Consider the following 14,351-nt stretch of genomic DNA (forward strand, 5'->3'; position numbering starts at 1 on the left):
ACACCAAGTACAGAGTTGAGTTTAAATTGTTCCCATTTTTTACAGAACTGGTTGATTAAATGACACACTCAGGGTGGTATAGAGAGTCAGCAGTGAGCTCTGAACCAGTGGTCTTCTAATTTATACTCACACCTCTTACCCACTAGGCTAAACTGCCAAACTAATTCTAAATGGTACTCATATATTGTGGTAATTCCCATGAAAGAAAGGACGTTAGCCAGTAAGCACCTGTGAGCCACTTGACTAAAAATGAGCTCATTGTGAGTTTATTTTCTTTAACTGATGGCTACCAGCTATTCGTGACCCACCGATGTACACAGCAGATTTATGAGGGGCACTGGAGTGGACTTTGCCAGACACTAAGCACTGAGATTCATAAGAATACTTTTGTTTATTGCATCAATTTCAGTTTGAAGACAGGACTCTTGACCCATGAATGAGGGGGAGAGGCAGGTCTGCAATTCAGGAAGTCAATCCATTGAGGTTTTGGGTTTCCTGTCTATGATGTGCTCTGATCATTCCAGAAATAATTATTTAACAATATTTTTGCAAAAAAAAGCATGCATTTTGGTTCTTTTGAGCATATGGCTGGATAACTGACATGTGAATTATGCAACACAAGTAATGCAGCTTTTTTTTTCTTTTTTCCTTGGTGTATTTCACATTGTTTGCCGCTCTACGGCATTGGTCACTATTGGCTCCTATTATGTCATAACCTTTTAATTCTCAATTCTGCATCAGTACAATTCAGCCACCAGAACAAAGAATAAGGTACAAGTAACATATTAAAAAAGTTATAATTTTTAGGTGTTTCCCTATAAGAAAATGACTATTTTTCATCACTATTTTGTGATGTCTTTTCATGGATGCTGCCATATGTTTACCATCACTAAGACCAGCTTCCAGTGACTCATGTCCAAATCTTTAGATCTTTCCTAATGGCTCTTTTGTACTTAATTTATTTAGCTTTTGAACTACATTTATGACTCCTGACTAACTTTCGTTTGACGGATGTTTTGGTCTTGGTTTCATGATCATTTTCACTTCCTGGTACTGTCCTTGCTAGTGTTTGTTCAACTCCTTTTTGTCTGATCCCTTGGTCTTTTTTCTTTTTTAGGACAAGACTTTTTTTTTTCTTTTCAACAAAATGCACAATACTGAGGCTCTTACACTGTGGAATTTCTCATTATGTTTTTTAATTAATTTCACAGCACACTAGCCTTTAGGGGTGACAAAAGGAGACAAATACAATCGCAAGTCAATCCTTCTAGGCCTACCTGTGCAGCTCCAGGGTTCCTGTCTATCACTGTCCTCACACAACCTCACACCTCCTAAATCCTCCTCCCTGTCAAATCTGGACACGCCTCCTCCTCTGACAGCCAATGAGACTGAGTCGTCACTCTGATACCTGAACTCACCCAACACTGAGCTGGCGCCCCTTGTATGGATGCAGATTCTTCTGCACATCTCCATTCCTCATTGCAACTCCAACATGCCAGATCCCTTAATGTCACCCCACCCCACCTTGCTCTATTACCTGGATGTGTCTGTGGCGTTCAGTTTAGGCTGTGCCTGTTGCACCACTAAAGATGAAAGGAGACAAAACTTGTAGCTCCTTGTGAGGCCACCAGAAGCGCAATTCCCCTTCATCTCGTGCCTCATATAAAGCCATTGCCATGGCCCCCCACTCCCCTTAAACTCAACGCAGTAAAAAAAGTAGTACAAATAATTACATTTCTGTCATTTTTCCTCCTGCTTTGAAAGAGAGAAAAATGGTATCTCAAACAAAATTTAATGAAGCAGCCTCACTGAAAGGCTTTCAACTGGAAATTATCTCTGTGCGGCACTCGTGGAAGTTGTATGTGAATAATGGCGATTTCCTGTAGATCGCACTTAAAATGCTTTGATTTCTTTTATTGTATTGTGAGTATTCTTTCTAATACCAAATGGCTGCAAAAATGTAGATGAACAAAAAAAAAAAACGTATTTAATAATCAAGTTGGATGCATATGAACATTCGTCTTAAGATCCCTCGTGCCAAAGCCAGGCTTAGACAGAAGATAAATGCAATGAAATGATAAAGAAGGAGCGAGTTAAGACACCATAGAGTGCCTGTTCAACCCTGATCAGTATTGTTTCTATAGTAACCACTGCATGCGGATGGAGAACGCAGCAATATACGAACTGGAGTGTGCTTCTTAATTCATAAATTTTTAATCAACAAAGCCAACTACGAACATAAACTAAAATAAAAAGTAATTAAACATATATTTTACAATGCAGCTCTGTAGAACTTAGTCTGAGGAAAAAGAAATAAAAAACTATACGGGAAAGCATTGTTTCTAAAACCTGCTTATAGACTTTCATGTCTTTATTACAATTATTACTACTTGTTTTTTCACTTTGAACAAATATTGGCACTGAAAATACAATACTGTATTAGCAAACAGTAAACAAACATTATTTTGCTGGATTGATAAGAGACAGATACTTTCATTTTATATCCATAAGTCTATTCAATAAAATACCTGCCTAATCCTGTTCAGGGTAAGTTAGCCTTAGATTAAGTCGCAAGGCAGAACAAAACCTGGACAGGCCGCCAGTCCGCCACACTCATTCATACAGCGCTAATATACACTCTGATTGAATTAACCTGCACATGGGAAGAAATCTCAAGCAGACAAAGTGAGACAGAATTTGAACCCAAGGCTTTGAAGCGGAGTAGCTGGAGTGTTATTTTCAGTTCAATTGAATATGTCATGTATATATAGTACACTTCCCATGTACAACCTCAGAACACATTTAGTAAATCCCTCTATTTACTGAAAGTGCTTAACTGGGTGTTAGCTTATCTCATCCCCACAAGGCAAGAACCAACTCTGAATGGGGTAACCAGTCCATTAGTTTATTTTTTTCCATATGACATACATGTCCAAGCCAACACAATCTTCTGCATCTCCCCTAACATGGTTGAGACTCTTATTGTCTTATTTCTTATGCAGTGTTGGAGAGACACACCTCAGACCCATCGTTGAAATCTCATGTGGAGCACTTTGAGTTTCATTATGACTACAGTATGTTATCCAGAAATTCAAAATGAGGCTTCACTTCAAAAACTAGGCTGCAAATTCTGCCTAGAAGCAAAACCAGCCTGGCCCCAGACTCGAGCAGCAGGCCTTACAGCCTATACAGGCCAAAGTGAATCTAAAATATCACAACAGGAGGATTCGTAAAAAACTCCTGACCCACAATTAAAGTAGTCGTTATCATTTATGTTTAAAAATGTGGTTACAAAAATATTTGTGAACAAAAATAAAAGCAAAAAGGAGACAAAAAGGTTATTCATAAAAAGGCAAACCTAACACAACAAATCCAATCCAAATTCAAATAATCCTAATCCAAAAGCATGCAAAAGTTCAAACACTAGAGATCAAAAAGAGAAAGAAAAAAAAGCATCACAATAAAAAATCATCCATCCATCCATCCATTTTCCAACCCGCTGAATCCGAGCACAGGGTCACGGGGGTCTGCCGGAGCCAATCCCAGCCAACACAGGGCACAAGGCAGGAACCAATCCCGGGCAGGGTGCCAACCCACCGCAGGACACACACAAACACACCCACACACCAAGCACACACTAGGGCCAATTTAGAATCGCCAGTTCACCTAACCTGCATGTCTTTGGACTGTGGGAGGAAACCGGAGCGCCCGGAGGAAACCCACGCAGACACGGGGGAGAACATGCAAACTCCACGCAGGGAGGACCTGGGAAGCGAACCCAGGTCCTCAGATCTCCCAACTGCGAGGCAGCAGCACTACCCACTGCACCACCGTGCCGCCCAATAAAAAATCAAAATCCAAAAATTTAAGAATGAGTTGAACTAGGCAATAGTTAGTCACCAATGCCACAGTACTAGTATTGAGGTTTAGACCTAAATGCCCCCTCAGACTCAACATAGAAGTGAACAAAACACAGACCTAACACATACAGAAACAAAATACAGTAATAAAAGGTAATGTATCATTAAAACAATGTATTTAAAAATGATAATAATATACTAGAAAAGACACAGTCCTCTGGTCCTCCCAAGATCAAGGTTCCAGCCCCATGTAATCTGCAAGTATTAGGAGGTTGCATCTACTGGATGCCAGAGCTGTCATTCTTCTTCTTCTTATCACGTAATCGGCCTCTGCAACTTGCTTCATGCTCATGTCGCTGCTATTCTTTTTCTCTCTGTCATATTACCTTCCAAATCAGTTCACCTAAGCAGTTTGCCATAAGAAAGATGCAAACCTTTGCCGAGGCTGCTACTAGCCATGTTTCGCCAGTACCAAAGACTGCACGCAGCAGATGCTGGAGCCGTCATTCTTCCTCTTCCTATCATGTAATTGGTTTCTGTGATGTGCTTCATGCTCAGCAAATATTGCTGCTCTTCTTTTCACTCTCTGCCATGTCACCTTGCAAATACTATGAATATTATGTAAACATACAAATCAGATAGTGAGATTGAAACATAATCCAAAAAGACAACATGTAATGCAGATATCATAATTCAAAAGGTGAATAAAGCAGGTAAATTACTGGCTGGACCAACAGTATGGGCCAGCAAAGTCAGATGTTGTGAGGGGAAGAGGTAATGGACAGGAATCATTCACAAACTGAATTACCTGCAGATACAAACTGTTCTGTAGTCTTGTAGTCCTGAATTTCACACTCCTTTAGTGTTTTCCTGATGTTAGGTATGTGAATAGACTGTGTTGGTGGTGTGTGCTGTTCTTTATAATGCTGTGGGCTATGGCATGATAAATGTCCAGCAAAGGTGGAAGAGCTGTTCTTGAAATGGTTTGGGTGGTCCTGACCAGCCACTGTAGGGCTTTGCGATCCTGTATAGAGCAGTGACCAAACCAGACTATTATGACAGTGTTAAGAATGCTCTCAGCAGTACCCCTACAAAAGCTTCCAAGGATTCTGGCTGGCATGCCAAATATCTTTAGCGTTTACAATAAGTACAAATGCTCTTGAGATTTCTTTACCAACTGAATAGTGTTGTGCAACCAGGTAAGATCCTCACTAATGTAAACACCGTAAAATGTAAATTGTAAGAGACAGCCGGCAGCTCAACCCAGCCGGGACACTCCTGAAGTGGAAGGATGGGGGAAGGCAGGTTTTCTAGGACACTGCCTCCCACAAGATTGGCATCTTCCCTGGACTGGATTCCTGCAGGGCAACACAGTCCCGCTGGGTACTGTGGGTGCCACCAGGGGACGCTGTGGGAAGAAGATGGGAGACAAAGTTCTCACCTAGCCCGGAATTACTAGTGGATCATGAGGACTGAAACCCCAAAGTAATTCTGGGCTGATCAGAAACCTGAATTCTCCATCTGATCCAGAAGTGCTGGCAAGTCATGTGGGAGGAAGAGTAGAAGCACTTCCGGGTCAAGGACTATATAAAGGACTGCGAAACACCCAGCAGGCGAGCCATAGTTGGTTGGTGGACGGAGCTTGCTGAGAGGGGTGGAGGAGAAGAGAATTATGATTATTGTATTTATTTGATTGTGTTATTGTAGCTGGGTTGCTTAGGGAGCACTGTGCAAGAAGAAAATAATTAAAAACAACTTGGTGCTTTAACCCAATGTCCTGCGTGTCTGTCTGTTGGGTTTACAGTGATCCCTAGCATCCACAAAATGTTTTCACTCTCTCCACCACTGCCTCACCAATGTACCATAGTGTGTGTTTCCCCATCCTTTTTTTGTTAGTCCACAAACATCTCCTTTGTTTTACTAACATTAAACCTATGATTGTTGTCCTGTCACCACGTTACCAGATTTACCACCTCCCTCCTGTAGGCTGTCTCATGTCTCCCAGTAATCAGTCTAATGACTGTGATATCATCTGGTGTCCGGTGGGATGTCTTCCCTCTAGCACCACAGGACGTCACGTCCAGTTTCTTCTCATGTCACCCAGCTTCTCTCTCTCCATAGTATTCTCAACTCTAGACAGTCCACACAGAGGGCACACGAGCCCCACAGTGAAGACCTTCCTGTCATATGTGTTGCCCCTTGTCAGTGCACAGATGTCTCACTCTTTCCTAGGGCTTTGCTGAGCCTTGCCACTGCTCTTTGTCACTCTTTCCTGCCTGGAAGCTGCTGTCCACCAGACAGCCCATCATATCATGTAAAGCTTTGACTTTTCAAGTGCTATAAACTATATAAGGTAAACATAATGGCATCATGACATTCAAGGCTAGAATCCAAAATGAACTGCGCTCCTTAGTAGGTAGAAGCTGCTCAGCAAAGCCCTGCCTTGATGTTTGGTGCATTTCTGAAGCAGTTGTCTTCCCACACAGTCTACGGAGGAACAGCCATAAAACCCACGGCTTCCCGTTTCAACTGAACTTGGAAGCACACCTGGGGCGCACAGGATTGCAGGCTTCCTTTCTTTTGAGGTGTATTAATTTTACATGGCAAACAAAGTATAAAAATAAAACATGACAGACAGTCAAAATATGAGCAGAAAGCTGTGGGAATATGATTTGTGGCTGCTAGAGTAAAGGGAAGACATTAAAGAAAGAGGCTCACTTATAAAAAAAGGGAAACAAAATAGGAAAAATCGGAATGGCTGGTGTGTTAGTGGGGGATGGGTCTTGTGATGCTTACAAGCTGAGCCAGCTAGGACAGATTTCCATTTGAGCACCTCCTGATTGGGAATATCTAAGTGACCCCAGGTCAGTTGTGTGGTATAAATTCCTCCAGCATCTCCTAGGTCTTTTCAGGGGGTCTCCATCTACCAACAGGAGGTGCTCAAACCACTTCAGATGGTTCCTCTCTCTGTCCAGAGGATGATGGTCTCTAATATAAAACCCTGTCTCATTACCACATTTCTGTGCCCTTTTCAAAAAGGAGGCCCAGTAAACCTGCTCAGGAGTGTAGTTTGTGTCCCTTTAGTGCACTAGTGGAATTTTCGACCATAGATGAGGATAGAACGTATTGCTATACTGATGGAAACAATTGAGTCAGTAAAGATTCTATGACTAAGGACCAGAAGATAAGAGATACTGAAAAACTGGGCCAAGGCCAAAACCATAAAGTCAAAAATCCTATCATCACAGCCAGTTACGCTAAGCCAAAAATCAAACTTTCTAGTACTGGGAGTCAATGAGGAAATCACATATTATTCAAATCTCAGATGATCGAGGAATTCAGATTCCTGCTGATGACATCACCTGTCACGCATTCCCAGTAAACCATGAAAACGCAAAAAGTCCCAGAATGACGACACCCATAACAAAACAAAATGCTGTCAAAAATAACTTTTGAAGGAAGCTTTCTAGCAAAAAAGTATTTGGGTAAAAAAGAAAAGGAAAGATTAATACAGAATTTTAATACAGAAACCTAAAGGAAAAATCTAAAAGCGTGTCAATTATAAGAAGTGCAAAGTTGCCAAGTTTTTGGGTATAGTACAGCAACAATAACATTGTCTCACTCTGACCATTCCCACCACCAGCTTCTAGAAGTGAATCCACTTGAACATGTTTGCCATTATGATTCCATGAGGAGTTAATTTCCTATCTGCAACCCACACCAAAACTAAATCCCATTATTAAGGAAAATTTGAGCCAATTTATCTCCTTTTTTTCCAACACCATAGACATGACATTAGATTAATTAGTGTCTCTTGTCTGATCGGGTATGAAGCGTAAGCATATGTGAGAATGCTGAGTTGTTTCCAGCTGGAAATAGCCCTACTCCTGGGTTTATAATTAAATTTAGCAGGTTTAAAAATAAATATCTATTTAGGAGCTAGTAATGTTTATTGAACTTTCATCCCTCTTGATCCTCCTCCACCTTTCTATATTTCCAATCACTTTCTGCAGTTCTGAAGTTACAGAGGTGCTTGCATAATGATGGTGAGCAGCTGCTTAACTCTGACATGCTGGAAGGCTGTTCACTTGTTTTTTTATTATTATTATTATTATATGGATGTTGTGGCTGAACAGTAATGCAGTGGTTAGTGCTCCTGTCTTTCAGCTCCAGAGTCCTGGGTACAAATCCTAGCATTGTCTATTGGGAGTCTGCACATTCTAATTATGTCTGTGTTTTTCTCTAAGTGCTCTGGTTTTCCCGTAAATCCCAGAGATGTGTGTATCCATAAGGATATTTGGTGTCTGAGTGCAGTGATGAGTCTGGGTGTGTGCATATTAGACTGGCATAAATCGCCCCAAGGTTGTCTACCACATAGCATGTGCTGCTGCCAAAAATGGCAGAAGTTGCCAGTGACCTTGAAAATAGATGGACGTATGTGTAGGCCGAAGTTTGTAGGCCGATAGGCACAACACTAAAGATCAGCACCTTAGTCTCCACACCCGAGTAAGCCATCTTATCTACCTCTACTCACTTTGCAAAAATAATCATATACAGTATTTTAATGCATAATGGTTAAAAAATGAGCACATTACAACTAACACCAAATTGTGTAATCCACATACTGACTGAAATCGTCCACATTACTGCCTAGGGAGATAAGTTACATTACCCTGATTATGTGTTTATATTTCTGCTTCTGAAAACACTGACTCAGCAACATAAATAATTCCCTCCATTACCAACACTCTAAAGATGAATTATTCTGACTATACAATGGCGGTTGCTTCAACCAAGGGAACTTTGGAAGGAACAATGACAAACTTTTATCATCATGTGTCATATTCCATTTGTGGACACAACAACTGGACCCACTTTATGTATATTAAAAGCCTTTAAACATAAACTTTTGGCACAGCTGGGAAGATCTGACCACATCTTACTCCACCTACAAGCATGGTTTTTGATGGCAACAGCTCTTTTATTATCCAAGCCAGAAGTTCTTATATTTGTTTGTGGTTTTGGGAGTGCTTCTTCATTATAATATGAATTTATTTAAGGAGGCTATGTAAAAAGCCAAATTTTCCCATGGGGACAAATAAAGTTCTGTTTATCTATTTATATTTTTCTTAACCTTCTGTAAAGACTTAATACTTTATTTGTCTCAAAGGGAAAATTATCTATCTATCTATCTATCTATCTATCTATCTATCTATCTATCTATCTATCTATCTATCTATCTATCTATCTATCTATCTATCTATCTATCTATGCATATAATCTATTTATATATAAAATCCAACATCTGTCTGTATGTCTATCCGCTTTTCACAAGAGAACTACTCCGCTTAGCTAGAAAACGAGAGAACTGCTTAACGGATTTAGAGCAGGTTTTTTTCTATAATTTCCTTGATCATTCCAGTTGATTTTGTGACTTCTCTTATTATGCTATATATCATAGTTCGCTTGTGGTACTAATTTATTTGCACAAATCCAAGAGAAACACTGTGGGCCGAGGGGAGGGGGGCGTGGCCCTCCTCACTCACACGCCAGCCTCGGAGCGTGCCTTACATACACTTAGCTAATGAGCAAGTGAACTACTTAACGGATCTCGATCAGGTTTTTTTGTATAATTTGCTTGAACATTCCAGTTGATTTTGCAACTTCTTTCATCACACTAAGAATTATAGTTCGATTGCGGGAGCGATATATTCGCACTAATCCAAGACAGAGGCCGTGGACAGAGGGGAGGGGGAACCATGATATCAGGAGTGGGGAGTCGGTCTACCTCTGCATTTTGGAATGTACCTTGCCCCTGCTCAGTTAGCGGTACCTTTTTGTTTATTGATTTTTAAAGTTTGTCCTGTTTCACTACTACGCAGGCGGAGCCGCATTAGACAGCTAGTAATATATATACGGTTTAGTAACATTGAAGAACTAGTAGAAAGGGAAGAGCAGGCTCTTTTATTCCATAGGAAACTGCACTCGTTTAATGTGGGTATTGATAACCTTCAAATGTTGCGCATCTCTGTGATGGCCAGTGAGGTGTGCTGGGTCAATGGCATCACTTCAAGAGCAACCCACTAAATCAACAAGGTCATTAAAATGACAGGGTCAGGAATGGGACGCCTTCTGGACCTCCTGGAGGTGGCAGAGGAGGAGAGAATAAAAATTAAACTGATGGCCATTATGAATTATGCTGCATATCCTCACTCTGACACACTAGCATTGTGTACAAAGAGTTATTCTGCAGGAGTGTGTAAAGAAACTCTGCTTGGTTTCCCTCATACCTATGGCAATATGCCTTTATAATGCCTTACTGGAACTGCTCTATTATCTTTAGCCAGGGTAGAAGTTTTTCTTTTTGTTCTTTTTGTAATTTTTGTGCGTGTTTAAGGGTGGGGGGGGTGGGTGGGGGAGTTGTTGCTGTTTGTTATAATATTTCTGTATTCCTTGAGCATCATTGGGACAAATCAAGTATTATCTATCTATTATATAGTACCTTTTCTTTAATCTATCAATCATATAGTGCCTGCTCATTGTGTATATTGTGATCTTATTTGCTCTTGTGATACTGCATGCTTTTAGTGGCACTACCTGTATACAAAGCAAATCTGTTATATTAAATATATTATATATTACTTTAACCAAATCCTTCACTGGTCTAGAAATGGCTTCTTCTGCTCATTCCAGTAAATCACCTTCCCCAGTTTAAACAATTTGCTGCTTTGTAACAATAACCGCTTGGACAGTGAGATATTTTCAGGGAAGTGGATGAAATTTAACAGACTTCCAAATATTTACAGGTGGTCACCAGCTGCAATTTATGCGTGCAGAGTGTCATTCTAACACATTTTGTATTTCTCTTGACAGATTCCAAGACAGCAAATGAGCTGTGACAGAGAGCAACTACGAGTAAGTCCCTCTTTTCGTTCTGTGTTAAATGCTTGCTTCTTGCCACTGGGCATTTGTGACTCGAGCTCTTTAAGAGCGGGCTTCACCATAAGCTCAAAGTCAAATCTGTTTTTCCTTTCAAACAGCCAGAATGGTATTGTCAGCACTCTCTGGGGGTGTTTTGCTTGTTTATTTGTTTTTTTTTTGTCCACTTGTTTTCAGGCATTGCTTATTGTGGCTTGTTTTTGGTTGTTAAAGGGTTTAGCTACAAATCAAAAGGCTTCCTCCACACCTTGAAAGTGCAGGTATTCAGGTTCCGTTTGGGATCAAAATCTAAACAGGACCTCCCGGGTGTGCAGTATGATAGTGGCAGGGGTGGACTGCCAAAGGACATCAGGCTGTTTCTTGATTAGTGTTGGCCTCAGGACCCAGAAGTTGCAGGCTAAGGTGGCACCAGTGGTTGGTTAATGAATTTTTGTTTTTATTTTAATTATATTGACTATTATCATTAATGGAAAAGCACCAGAAAGATGTATTCCAGGAGCTTGTAATATACATTTCTATCTTCTCTGAAACATGTTTTCACTCATGCTTTGGATAGGCAAATAAAAAATGAAATTGTATTTGACCCATTTAAGAGGGTGTGGACAAGGTGAATAGTACTGTTGTCATTTTTAGAAGAACATATCCATGCAGGCCCCTCAACATATGGTTGAACGAATATAACCACAAAGATAATGCAACCATATCCGCAGGGACATGTTTGAGTCAGGAGTAAACAGCTTGTCAATGACCTGCTCTAAGCCAGCTGGTGTCCAAACAGTATCTCTGTGATTTGTTGATTTCTTATGCACAGTGTATTTTGAAGTGGACTTGCACCAACTGGAGAATCTTCTCTCCACAACAAGCTCATGATCCACGTATGCTGATTTGAAGCCACTGTTTATAACTGCACAGTCTGGAGGGGTGCAAAATAAAAAAAAGCACAACCTGCCTCTATAACATAGTGTAGCCTCTTCTAATTTATTAAACCACTGGGGTTGAAAAGAACAGGAAGTTTTATGATCCAAAATGCTTATCAGGAAAAGCACGGCTATGAGGCAGGCAACAGTGAGTTAATGTTCTTGCTGCTCTTGGTTGTGAGGTTGCTGGCTAACAAAGGATCCAAGCATAACCGTTGATCCAGTGCTGCTGATGTTGGCTAGTTGACTAATGCCAGGCACACATTAGAGGTTAATCTGCCTGATCCTGAGGCAAATGTAACTCTTCCGACAATCATTTAAGGTGTTCCAACCTCAGGCAGGTCTTAACTGATTATCGTTCCAGATTATTTTATAATGTTGAAATAGGCAGTAATTCATCTCAACCTCCACATTTCACTCAAAAGCCAGTCAGAGCCACCCTGATTTCAAACCATAAATATTAAACATGTTCAATATCTACTACAACAAATTCTGTATGCCCCCCGCCATGTTTTTTTTTTAAATGCAATGCATCGTGTAATAAGACGAATAGAAAAACTCACACTGCAAGATTTAAAAGCCTTGCTGACCACATCTTCACCAGCATCCACATTCTTTCCCTTTTCTTTAGCTTCTCACTACAAGATAACACACAAGCTATCTATCACAGTAAGTTTAACTTAACTAACATTCACAATGTCCCTTAATGGACTAGCGTCCTGTCCTAGGTGTTGTTCCTGCATTATGTCTGATAACTGCTGGCATGGGCTTCAGCTGCCTCGTGACCCTGCCCTGGATAAGTGGGTTTAAAGATGATCGGATAGACATTTTGCTGGCCAGAAATTCTCTAAGATCCCAAGTTCAGGGAGTCAGAACTGTTGGAATCATAACTGTAAACTTATCAATGTGTGGCGTTCTTTGTGCTCCATTAACTGAAAACAGAGTAAAGGACAAAAAAATTGGAGAAATCTGTCACTGTGTGTGGGCTCACTCCCACTTTCAATAACTACATGATTTTAAAAAGTATGTTAGTTTACACCAGCTACAAGAATTGCATGCTCATGTCTGGCTGGAGAGAATGAAATCGAAGCTGAGGCTGTTAGGACAGGCATCAACGGGAGGAGTGCGGCTGTTAGATGGTTTTTTGGCCTGCTTGGTTTAGTAGCATCTCAAGGATTTGTACAGGAATCTCTCATACGCTTTTGTGCTGCCATATTGTGTGTTAGCTGCTTACTACACAAAGTGAATATGGTAACATGATATGTAGATTGTAATATGGTTTATCTGCTATTGACTGTAGCACTCCTACTTCCCTGAATTGAAATGGAAAGTGAGTCAAGCTAAATCAAAGTTTATAGATGGAGCGACTTCTTCTACTCCTAAAGTGAGTGTAATCTGACAGGCAGGTGTTCTTCTAGCATCTAAAGGGTATACTGCCATGCATGATTCCACAATCGACTCCATTTCTCCTTCAGCTCCACATCTAAGGATATCTCTCACATGCTATAGAATTAACATAGATGACTCTGGAAACAGAGATACAGTAACACATTTTAAATGCTCTTTAGATCTTCATTTTATGTATTCACATCTCTTCACACTTCTCCCCGCACCCTTCATTCCTCGTTTTGCTCTCTCTGCCCCTCTAGATGGCTGGCTGCTTTTTTATTTGTTTTCAGGACTTGAGGGATCTGACGCTGACTTGAGTGTAATTGTGTCTTTTGGCTCTCTGGCACAGGGCTCTGTAGTCTTGCAAAGCTCGGGTGAGGATTTGCCTGCCTTAATAGGCATCATGTTCTGTTCTTCTGCTCATGCTGGAGGCCAGCCTCACACTCAGCTCACTGTGCTGCAACACTAAAAACACACACTCACACACCGAGGGAAATTGGAAAAACGGTGTATTGAGCCCTTGCTGTCAGCCTGCATGCTCTCCTTATTGCACAATATGAAAATGTATTCTCGTCTAGCCTTGGTATCAGCAAACCTTAAACTTTTTCTCAAAAATCTTCAAACATCATGTGTATACTATATCTCCCTTTACAGCCAAACACAGGGCAGTGCCCTCCTGGACTTCACAGAGAAATGAGAGACTTAACTTGCTTGTAGAACAGTTAAATTCATAACAGTGCCCACCCTAGATTATTTATTAAGGATATGAAACCAAAAGGATATGGAATAGGTAGATTTACTGATAGAGACTTCCACTTCCAAGAGTAATAATCATCTGCTGTTGAAAGTCTATGGTAATGCCGACAGTCCTGGCTTGCTTTGCATTCAAAGTCGTCCTGCACCAGCATAATGAAGTCTTGTCCCAGGTATAACTTAGGCTGCACACGCGATTAGCAGCAGTTCATCCATGGGTGAACTTCACAGTTGTTGCCAAGGGCTCCTCTGCTTAAATTGGATAGTGTTCCAATTGGTTTTGTCTTTTGGCTTGTCATTTGTAAATACAGTTTAGGTTTGCTTAACTCAGGGTTTGACATAACCTTGCAGTTTATTGGCAGGAGCAGGAGACATTGTCCTGTACACAGTGAGCAGTAGGATGTCTTTTCTTGTCTATACGGGATATTCAATTTTCACAGGTCAGTGCCAAATATTGTGTACCCTTAAGACAGTTTTAAAAATTCAAAAATTT

The 14,351-nt window shown here is 40.7% G+C and overlaps 1 protein-coding gene across 23 annotated transcripts in view; it reads left to right on the forward strand.

The window, feature by feature from the left end:
* The window catches only part of rbfox1 (RNA binding fox-1 homolog 1), a 2,603,746-nt gene that overhangs the window by 1,894,112 nt on the left and 695,283 nt on the right, over positions 1–14,351 (forward strand). For 20 of the 23 annotated variants that reach the window (XM_051933405.1, XM_051933409.1, XM_051933407.1 and 17 more), the window contains one exon: positions 10,734–10,775. The exons of the other annotated variants lie outside the window; for them this stretch is intronic. In XM_051933405.1, coding sequence (XP_051789365.1) covers positions 10,734–10,775 — 42 coding nt within the window. The remainder of the gene's footprint in view (positions 1–10,733; positions 10,776–14,351) is intronic. 23 annotated transcript variants of the gene reach the window in all.

The sequence above is a fragment of the Erpetoichthys calabaricus genome, chromosome 11 (assembly GCF_900747795.2).
Source record: "Erpetoichthys calabaricus chromosome 11, fErpCal1.3, whole genome shotgun sequence".
In the NCBI taxonomy this organism is placed as follows: Eukaryota; Metazoa; Chordata; class Cladistia; order Polypteriformes; family Polypteridae; genus Erpetoichthys; species Erpetoichthys calabaricus.